Below are 20,415 nucleotides of genomic sequence, written 5' to 3' on the forward strand. Positions count from 1 at the left end.
TTCTATTTTGGGGGGAGATGGTTATCAGATCAATAATAGGGGATCTACAATTTGATTCCTAGGAGGAGTCAGCTATAGGTTTTTGGCAGGACATCTCTAGACAGCAGTGTTTTTATCATGTGCCTGTCCCTGTCACAGGATGCACAAGAGCCAGTGGTAAGAAACCAAAGCAAGGTTTCTTATCCAGCAGTAGCCATCTAGTAATTTAAAATAAGGAACATATAAATATATTTTTAATTAAAACATTTCCATTTATAGCACAAAAATTAATTCTGAAACAGTTGATTTGAATATTGTAGTTCTTTTTAAACCTTGCTTACATTTACAGTGAGTAGCATATTTCCAGATGATAAACATCCTGGAAATGCTATAATAATTTCTTATATGGACAGGTGATTTACAATTTACAAACTGCATTCACATATATCCGTATGAGCTAGGTAGGGCAGTTATTATATTCTCCTTGATAGTGATGAAACAGAGTGTCAGAAAAGCAAACTCATGAGCTCAGAAGGTCACATATCTGTGGATAACAAAGCTGCAGAGACCCACATCTCCAGACATCAATTTCAGATTTCCCAGCAGGGTAGTCCCCGTACCACCCACTTATGGTCAAACTGTAGCTCTTCTACAGTGATAAGAAGCATGAGCAATTTACAAAATTGTGCTGTTTTTAATGTAATTTAGTAGTATATTTTTCAATGTAGTTTAATATTAAAACCCACAGACACTAAGTCAACTGCCTATTTTCATTATATGTGTCAACTTTTTGGTGACAATAGTGCGTAAAAAAATGTACTTTCTCACTTTCTGACTTTCTACCAAGGCAGAAAAATGATGCATGTCCAGTTTCCATAAGCAAAGACCTGAGATCATCTTCAGAAACCATTCATTCATGGCAAACAGTTTTTTAAATTTTCTACCTGAATCTGTTGGTCCTATTTTATCTTTCAGCTTATTCAAACATGGTATAAAACAGTCAGTTTTAGACTACGGATTGTGGTTTTTTCCTCCCTGATCTATTATGTTCACATTGTCAAAGATAAGTTTCAAGTGGGTTAGGAGCTGGTCTCAACTCTGAGACAGTTTTACTCGTTAGAGCAGAGATTTTGTTTTCTGCAGTGATTCCCTTGGCTGCTGTTGAGTTCAGAACAGGATGAACATCTGTCTGAGGCTCTAGGTCATGGATCAGAAAACGGAGGACTTGTAAAAGCCTGTTTCTGTAAGGAATTATAGCTTCTGAGAAGGAACTAGAGGAGAAAGTAAAGGCAACAGAAAAATTGCTCAGGGGAATTGGTGTGAGGCCGGACTCCAGTGCTGGTGGAAAAATAAAGACAGCCCAGTTGAGGGAGTTGGCCGTGTAGACTCAGATCCCTCCAGGGGTGGGGTGGGGCCTGGAAGAGAGCCCATGTTCTTTGGTCTGTCCTGCCGACTGCTGTAATTTCCCTCCATCTGCTTTGTGCTGTGTTCTATTCTTTTTTCTCCAACAGCCAAATTATACTTGTTGCTAAGAATGTGACTTTGGCAGGGAAGTTCTGAGTCTCAGAAGGGAGAGAGCAGAGAAATCTATGAAGGAAGATATGGGTTAGCTTGGGTATGACATATGACCCCAAATTAGTGAAAAGGAAGTGCCCCCTACAGGCAACCACAAAATGAGCTTTTTAACTCAGCCTTTTATCTTGCCTGGGAACACAAGCTCACAGATTTGAAATTAAGTGAAGATATATTTTATAGCTGCAATTAACATAGGAGATGAGTACATGCAAAGAAGGGGAAAACATAAAATATGTTTTCAGGATGTGCGTATCCAATAAAAGTCTGAACATGTGATGTATGTACCACTTTGAAATGTGACTGTCAAAAAAAGTGAAACTATTGAGAGAGCAGAGCTAAATGACACACAGTTAATTTGAAATGTGGTGGCCTCATTACCCATTTTCTACAAAGTAAGCTTGAAATTGCCAGAGTCTTTAATGTGCCTTGTGAACCTCCAAGCATGAGATGCAATCTTCCACAGGTGCTACCTCACCATACTCTTTTATCACAGATCCTTTCTCCTTTCAGAAGCAGTTCATAGGCTCACCGGGGAATGTTCAATCAGAAAATATCTTGAAGTTCCTTTCAGCCAGAAAATGCTATGATTGTATGATTTTTAGAAGAAGTCCAGATTTTTAAATTGTTATAGCATTTCCAGGATATTCACCATCTGGAAATATGCTACTCACTGTAAATGTAAGTAAGGTTAAAAAGAAGTATGATATTCAAATCAACTGTTTCAGAATTAAATTTGTGCTATAAATTGAAATGTTTTAATTAAAAATATATTTATATATTCCTTATTTTAATATTAATATGGTAAAGAAAAATATCTTTCAGGCTCCCAAACACATTAAAAACAAATCTCATAGGTACTTATTAAGCCATGCACTATAGGGAACTAATAACTGGGATAGGTGAAGTTGAGATTCATCCTATTCCATGTATGAACTGATCCCAGCTCCAAAGCTCATGATTCACTGCTCAGCCCAAAGAGCTCATTTGTCAACTTAATATATTTCTGTAACTTACTTAAATTTCATAAAAAATTATTTTTCTCTTTTGCCAAATGTGCTTTATAAAGTAGATACAACTACATAAATGAAAATGGAGGATTTGACAGGAAGATAATGTAAGTTTGTAAATCAGACAAAATTTTGTAAATTAGACATAAATTACCCCATAGAATTGGGAGACTGGCAAGGATTTGAGAAATCTCTCTGTGTACATGTATGTTTAGCTGTAAACAAGACTGTTTTTAAGTCATCTCAGAAATAGATCCTATGGTGATTTCCTTAAAAAAGATATGAAGTCAGAAAGAAATAAAAATCCTGAACAAAGCAATAATGAGAAGCAAGATTGAAACAGTAATTAAAAAAAAAATCCCAACAAAAAAAGGCCCAGACCAGATGAATTCACAGTTGAATTCTACCAGACCTACAAAGAACTGCCACCTATCCTACAGAATTATTCCATAACATCAAGAAGAAGGAAATCCCCTTTAACTCATTCTGTGACGCCAGAATCACCTTGATATCAAAGCCAGGAAAGGACACAACAACAAAAACTATAGACCCAAATCCCTTATGAACATAGATACAAAAATCCTCATGAAAATACTGGCAAACCAAATTCAACAGCACATCAAAGAGAGAATTCACCATGATCAAGTGGGTTTCCTCTCAAGGATGCAGGGATTGTTCAACATATGCAAATCAATAAACATGATTCACCATATAAACAGAAGCAAAAACAAAGACCACATGATCATCTCAATTACTGCCGAAAAGCATTTGATAAAATCCAGCATGCTTTCATGATTAAAACCCTTAACAAACTAGGCACAGAAGGAACATACCTCAAAATTATAAAAGCCATATATGACAAACTCACAGCCAACATCATACCGAATAGGAAAAAGTTGAAAGCATTGCTTCTAAGAACTGGAAGAAGACAAGGATGCCCATTGTCCCCACTTCTATTCAACATAGTAATGGAAGTCCTAGCCAATCAGGCAATAGAAAGAAATAAAGGGTATCCAAATTGGGAAAGAGAAGGTCAAACTAGCCCTGTTTGCTGATGATATTATCTTGTATTTAGAAAATCCCCAAAATTCCTCCAAAAAACTCCTAGAATTGATAAATAAATCCAGCAAAGTCTCAGATTACAAAATCAATGTACATAAATCAGTAGGATTTCTATATACTAAAAACAATCAAACTGAGAATCAAATCAAAGACTCAGTAACATTTACAAGAGCTACAAAGAAAATAAAATACCTAAGAATATACTTAACCAAGTAGGTGCAAGATCTCTACAAGGAGAGCTACAAAACACTGATGGGTTGGTAAAATCAACACTGTTAGAATGTTCATACTGCTCAAAGTGATTTGCAGATTCAAAGCAATCCCTCTCAAAATACCAATGTCATATTTCACAGATCTAGAAAAATATTTCTAAGCTTCATTTGGAACCAAAAAAGAGCCTTAACAGCCAAAGCAATCTCAAGCAGAAAGAACAAATCTGGAGGCATCACATTACTGGACTTAAAATTATATTACAAGGCTGTAGTAACCAAAACAGCATGGTACTGGTATAAAACTAGAGACATAGACCAATGGAAACAAAGTACAGAACCCTGAAATAAACCCATTTACCTATAACCAACTGATCTTTGACAAAGAAGACAACAACATACACTAGAGAAAGAAAGCCCTATTCAATAAATGGTACCAGGAAAATTGGATAGCTACATGCAGGAGAATGAAACAGGATTCCTTTCTCTTGCCATACACAAAAATTAATTCAAGATGGACAAAAAACTTAAATTTAAGGCAAAAAATCATAAAAATTCTAGAAGAAAACATAGGAAAAACTCTTTTAGACATTGGTTTAGGCAAAGAATTTATGACTAAGACCCCAAAGGTAATTACACCAATAGCAAAATTATATAAATGGAACTTAATTAAATTAAAAAGCTTCTGCACAACAAAGGAAATAATCAACAGAGTGAATAGACAACCCACAGAATGGGAGAAAATATTCGCAACCTGTATATCTGATAAAGGGCTAATATCCAGACTCTACAAAGAATGCAAACAAATCAGCAAGAAAAAAACAAACAACCCCATTAAAAAGTAGGCAAAGACACCAATGGAAGCTTTTCAAAAGAAGATATACAAATGGCCAACAAACATATGAAAAAATGCTCAATATCACTAATCATCAGGGAAATGCAAATTAAAGCCACAATGAAATACCACCTTACCCCCTATCAGAATTGTTATTATTAAAAAGTCAAAAAACAATAGATGCTGGTGTAGATGCAGAGAGAGAGGAATGCTTATACACCTTTGGTGGGAGTGCAAATTAGTACAACCACTATGGAAAACAGTACGGAGATTCCTCAAAGAAATAAATGTAGAATTACCATTCAGTCCAGCAATCCCACTACTGGGTATCTACCCAAAGGAAAAGAAGTCATTTTACAAAAAGGACACCTGTACTTGAATGTTTATTGCAGCACAATTCACAATTGCAAAGATGAGAAATCAACCTAAGTGCCTATCAACTCAAGAGTGGATAAAAAAGTGTGGTATATGTAGTACTACTCAGCCATAAAAAGGAATGAAATAATGTCTTTTGCAGCAATTTGGATGGAACTTCACTTATCCTAAGTAAAGTATCTCAGGAATGGGAAAACAAACAGCACATGTTCTCACTAATAAGTGGGAGCTAAATTATGGGCACATACGGGTACAAAGAGATGTAAAAGGACATTGGAAACCAAGAAGTGGGGAGGTTAGGAGGGGAGTGAGGGATAAAAACTTACCTATCAGGTATAATGAACACTATCCTTGTGATGGGCACACTAAGTGCCCCAACTCAAGCATTATACAAGGTATCCATGTAACAAAAACATTTGTACTCCCTTAATATCAATATTTTGAAATTTAAAAAAGATATGAGCATGCAAAGGATAAAAGTCACTTGTAAAATCACAAACCACCATTAATATTTATGGCCATATACATACACCGTTCTAGATGAGAATTAAGCAATTTTGGCTGTGCCCTGGAGTCAGCTGTGGAGCACTATAAAATACAGGTGCCTGGGCGCCATCCAGGAAATTATAATCCAGTAAGCCTGGAGCTGAGTCAAGCTCTCTGTAATTTTTTTAAAGGTCCAACAGTGATTTTGATGTGTAGTCAAGGGTGAGACCCACTGTACACCCTGAAGAGTGTGGTGGATGGTATGGTGTGCTGCTAGAGCCCATTATCACAGGGTCAAGACAGCCGTCCTCGTAGCTGCTGAGAGTGTTGGCTGCCGATGACTCACTCACAGTGAAGTCCTTCTCCAGGTATTGCCCTCTACAGGCCAGAGGGACCTGCCTCACTCAAGGTCATTCTCTTTCCCGGGGGTCAGCCTGAATCCAAAGACTGGTCAGCAGAGGAAGGCCCAACACACTTGCCTCAACCTGGGGAAATGCTGAATAAGTCTTTAATTCTACCCATCAGTGAATTGGAGTCACGTGGTGTGAGGGAGGCACTGGGTCAAAAATCCAAATATTTAGGCTCAAAGCTGTTTTTTCCCATTTCTGTTAGTGGCCTAGACAAGTCACATAACCTCTTAGATCTCAGTTTTAAATTCTAAAAATGAGGACAGCAACAACAATAATAATAACAACTACTTGACCTACATTCAAGAGTAGTTGTGAAGATTCATTGAGATAATGTAGGTATAAACTATGAAGTTGTGAAGATTCAGTGAGATAATGTAGGTATAAACTATGAATCATACAAAATGCTGATAGTTACTGTTATAAAATGTCCTTAAGTCTAAAAATCCCCACATATGTGAAAGACATCAAAATACCACATGACACTGGATGTTGAAAAATGTTTTAATTCCCAAATGTGTATATATTTATTCTTCACTCTGTGTGTTCAGTGACTTAAAATAATGAAACATAATGCTCTTGTTTCTTTGTATATTTTGCTACTTTTACAGCCATAAAAAGGTGCTAAGGCAATTCTATGGGGAAAGAATAGTCTTTTTAATAAATGATGCTAAGATGACTCTATATCCACATGCAAAGGAATGAAGTTGGGCCCCTAACTCACATCATATACAAAAAGCAACAAAATCTATCAAAGACCTAAGTATGAGAGATAAAACTATAAAATTCTTAGAGCATAAATCTTCATAATCCTGGATTAATCAGTAGTTTTTCAGATATGATACCAAAAGCATAAGTAATTAAAAAAATAAATAAATTATATTTTATCAAAATAAAAAACCTTTGTTTCAAATGATATCATCAAGAAAGTTAAAAGACAACCCACTGAATAGGAAAAATATTTTCAAATCTTATATATGATATGAGACTTGCATCCAGAGTATGTAAAGAACTCTTACAATTCAACAATAAAAAGTCAAAGAACCCAATGAACAAACCAGCAAGGGATTTGAATAGACATTTCTCCATAGATAATAAGCACACAAAAAGATGCTCAATAGGGAAATTGAAATCAAAACCACAGTGAGATACCATTTAAGACCTACTATGTTGACTATAATCAAAGAAAGCAATAATAATAAGAATTGGCAATGATACATGGAAATTGGAGGACATATACACTGTGGGACTGTAAAATGGTATATCCACTTTGGAAGACAGTCTGGCAATTCCTCAAAACGTTAAACATGGAGTTACTGGTAATTCTACCCCTAAAAACATGAAAACATACGTCTGCAGAAAAACTAGTACAGAAGTTTTATAGCCACATTATTCATGATAGCCAAAAAAGTGGAAGCAACCCAAATGTCCACCAACTGATGAACGGATAAATAAAATGTGGTATATCCATATAATGGAATATTATCTGGTAATAAAAAAAGGAAAGAAATACTGATACATGTTATAACATAGCTGAACCTTGAGAACATTATGCTAAGTGAAAGAAGCCAGTCCTAAAATACCACATATTACATGATTTCATGTATATGAAATATCCACACTAAGCAAATCTATAGAAAAAGAAAGTATATTAGTGGTTTCCAGGGGCTAAGGGAAGGAGGGAAGGGGTAATGACAGGGTTCTTTCTAGGGTGACGAAAATATTTGAAAATTGATTAGGTGATGGTTATGCAACTCTGTGAATATACTAAAAAATCATTGAATTGTACAGTTTAAGTGGATGGATTGTATAGTATGTGAATTCAATCTCAATAAAACTGTTATTTAAGAAATAATCCCACGAGCTGAAGAAATAAGACAGATGGTAACAAGAATTTAAATATAACCCACAGCAAAATATTATATCTGTTTCACTTTGTTTTTCAAGTGAACACAGTTCACTGTCTGCCATTAAGTAAATCAAATCATAAACCTCATGCATGGGAAAGAGACTGGCCAGGAAAAAATGATTGTGCCCTGGAAGAATTTAAATTCCCTCAAAAAGGGACTCAAAAATTCTCAGTAACTGACTCAAATTAAAGGAATCAATAACATACTGCTGGCTGAACCAAATTCAACCCTGCTAGGAAGTGGCAGCACTTTAAAAATGGGCTTTCAAAAGTCATTTTAGTAGTAAATACAAGAGCATTTGCCCCAACAACTCCTAACCAAGGGCCAAAAACGTTACCTGTGAGCCTTCAGGATCCTCTGGGCGATGGCATCGCCTACCTTGTTGAACACGACTTTGTCATCAGCACAGCTTATGAAAAACTGGTTCTATGAGAAATAAATTGGACAATCACGTAAGTTTTTTCTCAGTATCACATATATAAGGAAAATGTGATAAATAAAAAATACATTGATATTTTTAAAAAATGTTTCACACAGCAAACATGTTCAGATCACTGAAATCATGTCAGGAAAATAAATGCCAGAATAAGAGCAGCTGTATCTCACTCTGGGTCTTGTGCATTTCCAGGTCATATCACTTATAATGTCTTAGTCAAGTGGGAGGCTACACTATTATTTCACTATGGGAATTCCTTGTAGAATGACATTCTTAGAATGCTTAGGAACATTCTAAATTTAATCAAGAGGGAAATTACGTTTGTTTAGATTCACACATTGTATAAATACTTATGATTAAAAATTCTATATTGGCAAACATTCTATCTCATGCTAAGTTTTCTTTTTTAACAGGGTAGATGGCAGAAGCCTGGTCTAATTTTCTACACCCTTTCTCCATTATTTCCTAGTATGTGCTTTATACTTGTCATTTTTGTTTGGATCTCTTATTATTATCTCTGAATTTCAATTTTAAGTAGCCTCAAATCTCTTTTGTATGTTGCACATATATGTATCATAAATGTGGGCATTCACATAAGTGAAATTGTACAATATGTGGTCTTTTGTGCATGGTTATAATATATATAAACCAATAAAATAGAAAAAGAAATATTTTTATTGTTTCCTCTAAGTACTGCTGCTATTCATGTACCTATGTCTAGTAACTGTTTCAAAGAATGTTTTACAGATACATGAATAGTAGCAGTACTTAGAGAATCATGTATCTATGATTAATTCTTCAAAAACTGCTACTATTAATAGAAAACCAGGTACAACATTGTCATAATGGTGTAAAAGATTTTGTTGCTGCATAAAGGAATGTTAGAAATTGGTATGGATATTATAAATATTATGTGTTCAAATGGAATACAGATTGCTACAATATTAATACATCTGTGATTTATAAGGACAATCGGCACAAGTAATATTTGCTAATTATCTCAAGGTAAAGGGATATATAAACAATAACTCAAAATATGAGTATCATTTCCCTTTGCAGCATTACCATTTTTATGATTATGCAAGTTTTTACATGTCAGTGCATAAATCTGTAAAATGCCTCCAGACACAAACTTACAAGAAGACAGTGCAGAAACTCATTTGAGAATCTGTTTCTCCTTAGGGCATCAAACAATCAAAATCTCAGTGGTAACCAAACCATGATTATTTTTCTGAATTCATACTACAAAGAAGCTTAGCATTACTCAGCATCTGCAAACACAGACTGTCCTTTACTTCTCCTTTTTTGGAAGAATGAGGTGAATGCTGAACATTTACATTGGCTAGAGGGGTGTCAACCAAGTCTATGACCCCAACCATGTGTACTGACGTGGCATTACTGTCCTCATATAATATTATGATCACATTAAAAAGAAAAGCTGATATTAATGCTACTAAAAAGAGATAAAGCAAAATGATTCTGGGTAATGGGGGAGACAGCCTTAACATCTTACATTACTATGGTATAATTGTCAAAATAAATAATACTAATAGTATTACTAAACTCCAGACTTTATGCAGAGTTCACTAATTTTTCACTAATATCCTATACCTATTGCATGATCCCATCCGGGAGACTATATTGCATTGAGCCTGCTAATATTTTTAATTAACCTTCTTGCTCCAGGCCCATGAAATAAACAAAGCTTCAATTCAACGAATTGTCACTGCTTAGAGAGGGAGAGGGCCAGGACTTGGGGCAAGGAAAATAGTACTAGAATGATTTTCCCCAGCTAACCCATCTCCCCTATACATGTTTCATAATTCAATGGGAAAGAAAAGACTAGAATATAGAAAGGATACGTGCTCTGATTTATTTTTTCCATTATTGTGACTTTTATTTTCTCAGGGTTTTCCGAGTGCTCTGAACTATTTTTATATCTGCTTTGAAGCATAATTTAAGTTCCCAAATTAAATTCAGTGTCCCCAGATTTTTTCATATGCTCTGAACACAAACTCTGGGATCTGAAAAAGCTTTATCATGAACAGTAGTTCACACAGGATTGAAGATGGTGGTACCTGCCTTTAATGTTCTCACATTCTTCCTTTTCCTTCCTCCCTCCCTTCCTCCCTCCCTCCCTTCCTTCCTAGAAAAGGGGTCTCCCTTTGTCACCCAAGCTTGAACACTGCAGCCTTGAACTGCTGGGCTCTTCAGTAGCTAAGACTATAGATGCGTGTGCCACCATGCCTGGTTCCTTTTCCATGTTTTTTTCCCTGCACTCTCCCTACTCTACCATCCCCAAATCAGAGTCATCCAGTGGTCTCTATTTTAGTAACTTACTCCTGTGTGTGCTCTCCTGAAATAGCACATACCTCACACTTAACGCATTAACCGCCACACTAGAAAAAAAAAGTTTTCCCTGGGACTGTGGTGTTTCATTACGAAAATAGAAGAAAAACTTTGAAAATAAAATGATCCTTTCTAATTTAATGAAAAATTTGTTATTTTTTATTGTTTTCTGTGCATGAGTTATACGCAACTTGAACATTAGTTCGTGTGGTTCCCAAGGTGAAGAGACATGTGAGTTACATGTGCTTCACAAGGCCCTAGGCTCAAAACTGTCATGAGTTAAATACAACTCACATGGCAGTTAATGTGTTAAACTCTCCAACTCAAGCCAAATCAAAACTTAAGCATACATATTGAGGTATTTCTGGCTAATAATATTACAATGAGTTGCATTTTAATAGCAAGGATTTGGGAAACTCTCATTGTAGTCGAGTTAAAGACAATGCAGAGCAAATTTCAGGTATGCTGGGGAGGTCACAATTCAGGTGACATGAATGAATCAGCACTTCTGCAGCACTCTTTACATCTCAGCATATGCTTATTAATATGGCAGGTCCTGAGTTTAGGGACCCTGCGGTCTCAGTGTGATATATATGGGAAGGCAGTTTCTCACATGAATTTATGCGAGTAGGACTTACTTCAATATAGATATAGTGCTTGCTGTTCTCTATCACATGGATGTAAGCGTTGTGGATGGACTCTTCATGGTACTTTATACCAGCAGACCAGTCAGCAGCAGAACGGAGCAACTGCAAGGCAGCAATCAGAAATGAACAAACATAAGACAATGGAGATAACACCAGACATCTTAATGCAATGAAGTCACTCTTTTTCTTCCAGACACAACTGAATGATTACAGTGGCTTTAGTGTGATGTGTGAGCCAAGGGAGAGTAGGGGAGTGGGGAATGCTGCTGAGGAAGAGGTGGGAAAGGAACTTGTCCTTGGACATAGTCCACAAGGAAGTAGCCCAGCTGGAAAGCACATCCTGAATATACCCTCTTCCACCAGGATTATTTTCATTCAAAATTGGAAACCACTGGGTGTGGTTTCTACAAGGAATATTTTAAAACTAACTCTTCTGGTGGCTATGAGTAGGGTGACCATTTGTATTCTTTTCCTATGACAGTCCCACAATTACACCAGAATGCCTGTTGTTCTGATGTATTTATTAATAGTACTTCCACTCTGAAAAGTGTCCTGGTTTGGACTATGTGGTATTGTCATCCTAGCTCTGACTTAATAATGTGATTATTCTTTTTCTCCCCAATAGATATTGTTCTGACCAATACATTCTTAAAAAATAGTTCATTTAGGCATGTAATCTTGATTCTGCCTTTAATTAGCTATCTGTTCCTTGGCGTGTCTCTTTAACTTAAACTTTCTCATGGTGACAACAGTAGGAAACTAATCGTAAGAAAGAAAACTGAGGCTCAGAGAAGTGAAGTAACTTGCATGGTGTCACGGGATACTAACATAGGCATCAGACTTTGAATTTGTCTCTTCTCATTCCATATCCTATGTCTATTCACCATGCCACACTGTTTTGCCATTTCATCACATCTGTGTGTCATACCAGTCAATTTGGAGTTGACCCCATCACCTCAGATTAAATGGATCAAAGCTGAGCTCATGACTGTTTTCCCTAAGCCATTCCCCATCTCAAATACCCCATGGGTGAGGGATGTACCATCATTTTATCAGTCTTTAAAGGAAGTCACCTTTGGGGGCTCTTTGGTATGCCTCTTTTCCCAGGGTCTATATCCAGTCTCACATCTGATTCTGTTTATTCTTTGGAGGATTTGTCAGATTTTCTCCTTTCTCGGTACTTGTACTGTATCCCTCCATTGAGACATTCACCCACTGCACTTGGATTGCACGAGTTTCTAGCTCAGACACCTGAAGACAGGTTAAAGACACAGATGCAGAGCAGGACTGCCTTGGTTCAAAGCTGAGCTCAACTACCTACTGGATGTTGATCATGGTCACGTTTCTTAACCTCTTTGTTGCCTCAGATTTTTGTTCTATAAACCAGAGTTCTACTTTACAGGGCTGTAGAGACAATTAAATAAATTACTGTGAAATGTGTAGCAGGAGGCCTGGCACCTGTTAAGCATTGTGTATATGTTATAATTAATGAGAGCATTAGGGAGGGGATTCATTGAACTGTGGCGGGTCATGTCAGAGCAGACCATGGCTGAGCAAGGGAGTGAGGACTAGAGGAGGTGGAAGGAAGACTTTCCCAACACTGGGCAACCATTCGGTGTCATTTTTTTTTTTGGTAATCTAACTAGTACTGCAGTATGATGTTGGCATACAGTAGGTCCTTAAACAATAACATGACATCACAGAAGAATCACTGTAGGAATAGATTTGCTAGTCCTAATTTGAAATGAATGTTGAAACTGTCCCTAATCAGGTCAACTGAAATTGAAAACAAAAACAATCGCCCCACACTTATTATGAATATACAAAGTAATCCAATACATAATCAGTTCTATGTCTGCTATATAAAAAAGGTCATGTAAAATTCTTGCTCTAATCAATAAGTTTAAAATTGCATCAGTAACGCTACTGAAATTCTAACCTAGTACTTACTAAAAATCATTCATTGTGCCATTCTCAATTATGTTATTTCTTTATCCAGATACTTTATTACAAAGTATCTCCCCTCAAAGCATTTTATTTGATTTTACCAGATGAATATGTGCAATGATATTTCAAAATTTAATCATGAACACGAATAGTTAAATATCACAGAATACTCACAAGGGAAATTTAGATAAATATGATCCATACTGGAAAAATATCTTGATTTTACATCATCTCTAAGGAACTACATTATCATTCATCAGTAGAAATAACAAAGGTTGAACAAATAGAATTTTGAATTCTTAGTCCATTCAAATTAATGTTGAGTTTTGTTGCTAAGGAGCAGGGCTCTGAAAATGCAAGTCAGCTGGAGAAGATTTTATGCCACAAACCACGCATCCTGATCTAATTCTATATAACCTGGAAACAATGTATATAATTGCTGAGTATACTGGAAAGATAGCAACCCTGGAGATCTGTGGTATAACTCTGCATTTACTAGCTCTTTCACTTTGGAAAAGTCATTTTAACATCACGGAGTACTGAAAACCCCTCTCTCTTGCTCTTACTCTCTTTCTCTTTCTCTCTCTGCCCCCCTCCCCCAAAGTTGCTGCGAAGAAGAAATGGCATAACAAACACAAAGTGCTAACAATGGTAAGTGGCACTTAGTACTAGATATTTCCTCCATGGTATGTCTACCTCTGTAAAGTTATAGGCAGTTTATAAACCACCCTTAGTGGTAATATGGGTCTTTCCCTCAAATCCAAAACCCTTATAGTTCCTTCCCTTTCTCACTCTCGAAATGTGCTCTGATTCAAAGATTCAATAAACTCATTCACATAAGACATAAATTAGGAGTGTCAAGCAGGTGTTGACTCGCATGTCACGTCCAATAGATTCAGAGTGGCTTCCTGGGCAGCCATGTTGAGGAGGATTCTTGGAACCTGGCAGACTGGGGAAGGAATCTGAGGTTGATTACCAGTGGCTACATGAAACCAGAAGCGTGAAGGTCATGGATTTGACATTTTCCCTGTGAAGGACAATAATAAACATTTCCCTTTCTGGAAGCATTTAAATGTTTAAAATAAGCAAGACTGAAAGCCAAAAGAAGACCATTTTATGTATCAGCCTGTGGAACAGCATAAGTAAAAGTGGAGGGGCCTCCCCGATGCCTGTAAGGAGGGGGGCCACCTCCTGGGGGCGTCAGCATCATCCGTCCCACTGTCTGAGTCCAAACCCATATCCTTTACTCACAATGAAACTCATTTAATTTTAAAAAGGCATTATTTTTGGCTAAACTTGAAACATATCTTTTAAGCAACACAGAAAAAAAAACCCAATTGGGATTATTATTCACTATTACTCTAATTAGTTAAAATTCCCTATCACCACAGGGTAAACTGAAAATATGAATTTCCTTCTTGCTCTGTCTGCACTCTTGAACCATGCAACCCTGAGGTTGCGTAAAAATCAACTGAACTGCTTTGAATGCTTGATGGTCTAGAAAGTTTTATCAATAGTCAAACAAGTCAAACACACTTTGATTGACTTTTTTGTTTTAAATATTAAGATTTACTCTCTTCTTTTTCTTCACTGACCTGACCAACTAGTCTTGCATTTCTGTTTTAAACCAATGTGACTGAGATAAGCCTTAAACTCCTTCCTCGCATACCAAAAAGTGGCTTATCTTACTGTCCCAAATGTGCTGGGATTCAAATCTAACCCATACTTTTCAAACCTCAACTTTGAATACATAATTTTAAAGTATAAAAAAATGGCATATTTCTGATTTTATGGTTTAGCCTCAAAATTGTAACTTGGACCAGTCATTTTCCTTTGTACTGTGTCCTATTTTTTAACTTAAAATATAGCTGCCTCTTTAACCACAAGTCCTAATCCCCTTCCATACTAGGGGTTGAAGTTATATTGATGGATTAAATAACAGAAATATCTTACTGAAGAGGAACTTTCAGAACTTTCTTAGTATTTGTCCCAAGTTCCTTTCCTTTCTTTTATCGCAATGCTTTTATTCCCTATAAATTCAGCATGTATATTAATTCCTTGTTATTTCTCTAAGATTCCAAGTCGATCATGGAATAAAGACTGTTTAGGACAAAAGCACTTTTTTATATGCCCCTGAAGCAGAGGCTGGCATCTGTACAGATGCTCACATGTGGGTTGGGGAGAGAAGGGAAGTACTCAGATTGTTGGGCCATACTCTTCCAGTTTGTATTGAAGAGAACAGCAGGCAAGGAACATTATGAAATTGACCTAGTTCAGGAATCTGCCTCATCCTACCAAGCTCTTTCTTCAATAACCACTTTTCTGTAGTTGAGCGTCAGCCATTCATACCACAGTGTGCAGTTATTCACACAGGATGATCCTTTTGCCTAGACAAAAGGGAGAAGTGCTTGAGGCTGAAGGAGAGAAAGAAAATTTTTGAAGACAAGTACTTAAGGAGAAAGAAAAACTGGTAGACTTGGGGGCTCTTGGGAGCCAGAAAGAAGCAAAAGGGGATCTGGGGCTGTGGCAACAGAAGATGATACCAAAAATCAAACACGACTTGCAGCTTTGTCAGAGCCTGAGTAGTTACAACCATCCTGGTCTAACTGAAAACTGCCTCCATAGTTATAGTTACCACTTCGGTTGCTGAAGCCCAGCTGCTTAGAGTTGTGTCTCATCCCCACCACTTACTGTTATTTTACCCTCTCAAAGTCTTGCTTTCCTCATCTGTAAAAAACTGGGGCTGCACAGCTCATAGACTGGTGAATATAAATGAGATAATCCACAAACAGCTTAGCGCAGTGCTGGGCACAGAGTAAGTGCCATATCAGCTTCCTCCAGCCAGGACCGTGGTAACACTCATACAACTGTTAGTGCATGAAGACCTGGTCCTACGTGGAAAACACCTCCCATGGTAAGTCACTTCCACGGAAATGAGTAAAGTGGATTCCTTCCCCCCCCCACCTACTTACTTTATTCTCTCACACTGTTCTGCAGTCAAAACATTTTTCTCTCCTTTTAAATCTAATAGATCCTTTGGAGTCCCATTTGGACATTTATCCCAAGTGTCAGGACAAATTTTTCCAGTAGTATAATTTGGATGCCATTTACATTTGGTCATAAATTTTCTCTTCTTCTTTTTTCCTTCTTCCCTCTCTCCTTTCCTTCCTTTCATATATACAGGATTGAAGACATGATTCCAGTGGAGTTATTTTTCTCAGTATAGGCAGGAATTCTCAGCATGATTGTCTAAGGAATGGTGCCTACTATAAGCTACCCAATTTAATAATAAGGATTGTTCCCACGTATTGATTCCATGTTGATGCTGACATGGCATCAGGCATTTTCTTTCACCTTAATAGACATGTCAAATAACCTCTGACTTGGTAATGCATCTTAAATGGCAATGAGAGCATTTGGAAACCTAGTTTATTCTTATGAGAGAGAAAACAAGTTCCTTTATACACTCCGCAGTTTCACAACCACCTCTCCCACTTCCTCTCTTACTCCAGCTTTTTCCTGCCGTGTCTTCTCTGAGTGCTCTTGGCAGGCTTCTGAGAATGCCCAGCTTTGAGGGGAAACAGCCAAGATTATTTTAAAAGTACAGTAGAAGCTGCTGAAGTCAGCTCTCAGGTCTGGATGACTTTTTCAGAAGCAGCAATTTGTGCTGGTGAGAGCAGGCACCCATTCTGCCTGGCTCCCCTCTCCCTGGCTGGCTGTGGAATTACCAGCTGTGTCTGCTCCATGAATTCATATTAAAAAATTCTGCAGATGAAAGAATAACTTGAATTTTATCTATTATGTACTTTATTATGTCAAATGCCTTCTCTCTCCATTTCAATAAATATGTGGTATAAAAATTTTTATCTAGAACAAGCCTGGTGACCTCCCCAGATAAATGTCAACTTCTTTGTTGCAAACTTTTGAAACACTAGGGAAAACTTGAAGGCTGTTTTTGGCAGAACACAAACTAGTGTACTCTTCTAAATGCTTTGCATGTATTAGTTTATTTAACCATCACCACAATCCTGTGAGGCAGATACTATTATTATCCTTGTTTTATAGATGAATGAAACACATATTGAGAAGTGAAGTAATTTTCGCAAGGTTACACAGCCAGTATGTAGCAGAGCTGGGGTTTTATAACACAGTCTAGCTCTAGAATCTACCTTTTAATTGCTGTATTGTATTGCTCCTTTACAATTAAATAAGCCATGACCTCTAAGTTATGTTATGAATAATAAACTATGTTAAAAACTATGTTAAAATCTTGTTCTCACTCATATGTGGAAGATAAAAAAAGTTGATCTCATGGAAATAGAGAGTAGAATGATAGATACCAGAGGCTGGGAAGGGTGTGTGGGTGGGGGCAGGCGATACAGAGAGGTTGGTTAATGGGTACAAACATCCAGTTAAATAGAAGGAATAAGTTCTAATGTTTGATAGTAGAGTAGGGTGACTATAGTTGACAACAATGTATTATATATTTCAAAATAGCTAGAAAAGAGAACCCTGAATGTTCCCAACACACAGAAATGATAAATACTTAAGGTCATGGGTACCCCAAATACCCTGACTGGATCTATGCATGTAACAAATATCATATGTACCCCATAAATGTATACAAATATTATGTATTAATAAAAGGTAAATAAAAAAATACATGTATCTCTTAACACTGCTTTAAAAAACTATGTTAAAATCAACATTAAAGAACAATAAGTCTAAGGAAGAATTTTATTAAATTTCTCAGCTGAGTGTATAACAATCATTTAAGCACTTTTGGATTTTTTTGAAAACCAGAGATTGGACTGGATTACTACTCTCACCCTCTAAGCACCATACATTCATGGCATACAGTCTGGAACAACAGAAATAATACTTAGAGCTAGTAAATAATAAGAAATTAAAACAATACTATGGTCAAAACTTTACAGAAAAGAAGAAATGCAGCAGAGTAATTTTTTTGTAAAAAAAGCTTCTAGCCATCTCAGACTTTTCTGTCTTCAAAAAGATGTGTTTCCTGGCTGCATCCACTGTTTTCACAACTAGAGTTATTTCAGCATTTCTGAAAAACATCTACTGAAAATGAGCAGGGCTCCAGGGTTTGCTGGGAGTGACACTTTTAAAATTTAGGGAGGCCTTTTTCAAGAAAAAGAAATATAAATTTACAAATACAAAATTAGGTAAAGGTCTTGAAGGGGCCTAGACACGGGAGGGTCCTAAAGCTAAGCTACGGCCTAATGTGGGCAACGAACGTTGGCTCCTGAAAGTGTGCAACTCAATCCCTACCTCGTAGCCTTAACCTCAGTCAGTCTGGAGGTAGATTTTACTTTATGAACTGAGATGATAAAAAGTTAATTATAGAAATATTAGGTTTTGAGTACCAGAGGGATAAAAGAAATTATAATCTTACACCCTTGGAATTTAAGTGTTCATCTATGATGTCCTATTTTCTTAACTCTTACCCTGCCTTCTAATTTTTGTCTTATCATTGCCATATGACTAAATGTAGCTATTATGTTTTAATTTACTTAGATGTTTTTCCTTGCTCTCAAAGATCCACAGAAATAAGCTTGATTATCAAGGCACAAATTCTGAGGAATGGCTTCTATTTCCATTTAGTAATAAATATCATAATAACTACTTAAAAAATTCAGAGGTGTATCTGTGGTGGACATTTGAGTTTTATTTTTTGAGGGATTATAATTATATTAATAGGCCTAAGAGGTAATTGATACTTACAACGTTAATAACACTTCATTTATTAAAATACTGAGTGCAAAACTTCCCTTTAAATACTGAAGGGACCTCAGATCTGATTCACACCAACACAAACCTTTCAGATGAGGGGATGAAGCTCAGGGAAGGGAAATGACTGAGGCCACATGTTGTATAGAGTCTTCGTACCACACACACCACATTGTGCTTTGCTGACATGAGAGTTTTAGAATGTATTTTATTATATTTAGCTGGACAATTTTCCTATTTTTCCAGAAGCTCTGCCTAGAGACACTTTCAGGTTCTTTATGATACACATTTTCATGCTGCAAAATGTATATACCCAGAACTGGATGTACTATAGGAGCTGAGTTCCTTTGTGGTGTCAGTTAGGGTTCTGACCCGGCAGTCACGCTACAGGTCCTGTGCTTCTCTGGACACTCCATCAGTGACACGGAACTAATTATCTTTACACTCTTTCCTCTGCCCGAATTTCCAGTCAGTTTCTAGTCACTATGCTGCTTTGTCTCTTTCCTCAAAAATCCCTCCTATTTGTCCCTGCCTTTCACTTCTAGTGTCGGCCTTAGCTCTGAGCCGGCATCACTATCACAGCCTCTTCATTCGTCCCCTTGCTCTCATTCTCTCTCTAGTCTAAGAAGTTCTTCATGTGTGTACGCTTTTGGTCCCAAAATGTTTGTTCAGAGAGATGGAAGCAGAAGAGAAGAAATAAAATGAGAGAGCCTCTGTCAAATATGCCTGGGAAATGGTCACACCACATCCCCTCCTACTGCTTTTATAGTACTCATTAGCATAACAAAAACACTAAGCAGTCCTGTATCAAAGAACTTTGCAAAAACTTATTGGTCCATAGAAATCTTTTTTGTGGAATAGTTATCAGTATTTCACAGGCAAAATCCAATTTGGAAAACTCTGTCCTAGGTTAGTTTTCATAAAAAAGACCAGGCCTAGGCCCAAATTCACCTGGCTAGCACTCCGGGCATCCCCATCTGGCCTTCTGCCATCTAACCTCATGGACCACCTCTCCCAGAGCACATGGTTTGCTGCAGTTGATCCTCCTGTCTTCTGAGCAGGTGAGATTCTTCCTTAGAGTGTACACCCAGATCTGTCACTCCAGTTTGCCAAGCTCTCACAGCGTGGGGGTCCATACCTTCAAACTGGCATTGAGTCAGAGACCACACCTGGCCCTAGTAACTGAACTATTCAATATCACAGCTTTCTCTCCCCAGTTAACTAAGTTTCCAGGGGCAGAGAACTCCTTTTCTGCCTGCCCCCTCAGCACCCAAATGTGCTTTGATGGCTTCACTGTGCAAACAGATGGCACTTAATAAACATGTTGGCTGAATGAATGAATGAGTCTTGGTATAAATGTCCTTTTAAATAAATTGGCTTTGTAGATTCCTGAGTCTAGGCCACCTGAATATATCAGGGATGAACACAGGAGTTTATCAG

At 37.1% G+C, this 20,415-nt stretch overlaps 1 protein-coding gene across 2 annotated transcripts in view; it reads right to left on the reverse strand.

The window, feature by feature from the left end:
• Nucleotides 1-20,415, reverse strand: part of PLD1 (phospholipase D1) — a 116,285-nt gene that overhangs the window by 39,829 nt on the left and 56,041 nt on the right. For both annotated transcript variants that reach the window (XM_045539663.1, XM_045539664.1), the window contains 2 exons: nt 11,269-11,379; nt 8,183-8,271 (listed from right to left, as the gene is read on the reverse strand). In XM_045539663.1, coding sequence (XP_045395619.1) covers nt 8,183-8,271; nt 11,269-11,379 — 200 coding nt within the window. The remainder of the gene's footprint in view (nt 1-8,182; nt 8,272-11,268; nt 11,380-20,415) is intronic.

Source organism: Lemur catta, chromosome 1, assembly GCF_020740605.2.
Source record: "Lemur catta isolate mLemCat1 chromosome 1, mLemCat1.pri, whole genome shotgun sequence".
Classification (NCBI taxonomy): domain Eukaryota; kingdom Metazoa; phylum Chordata; class Mammalia; order Primates; family Lemuridae; genus Lemur; species Lemur catta.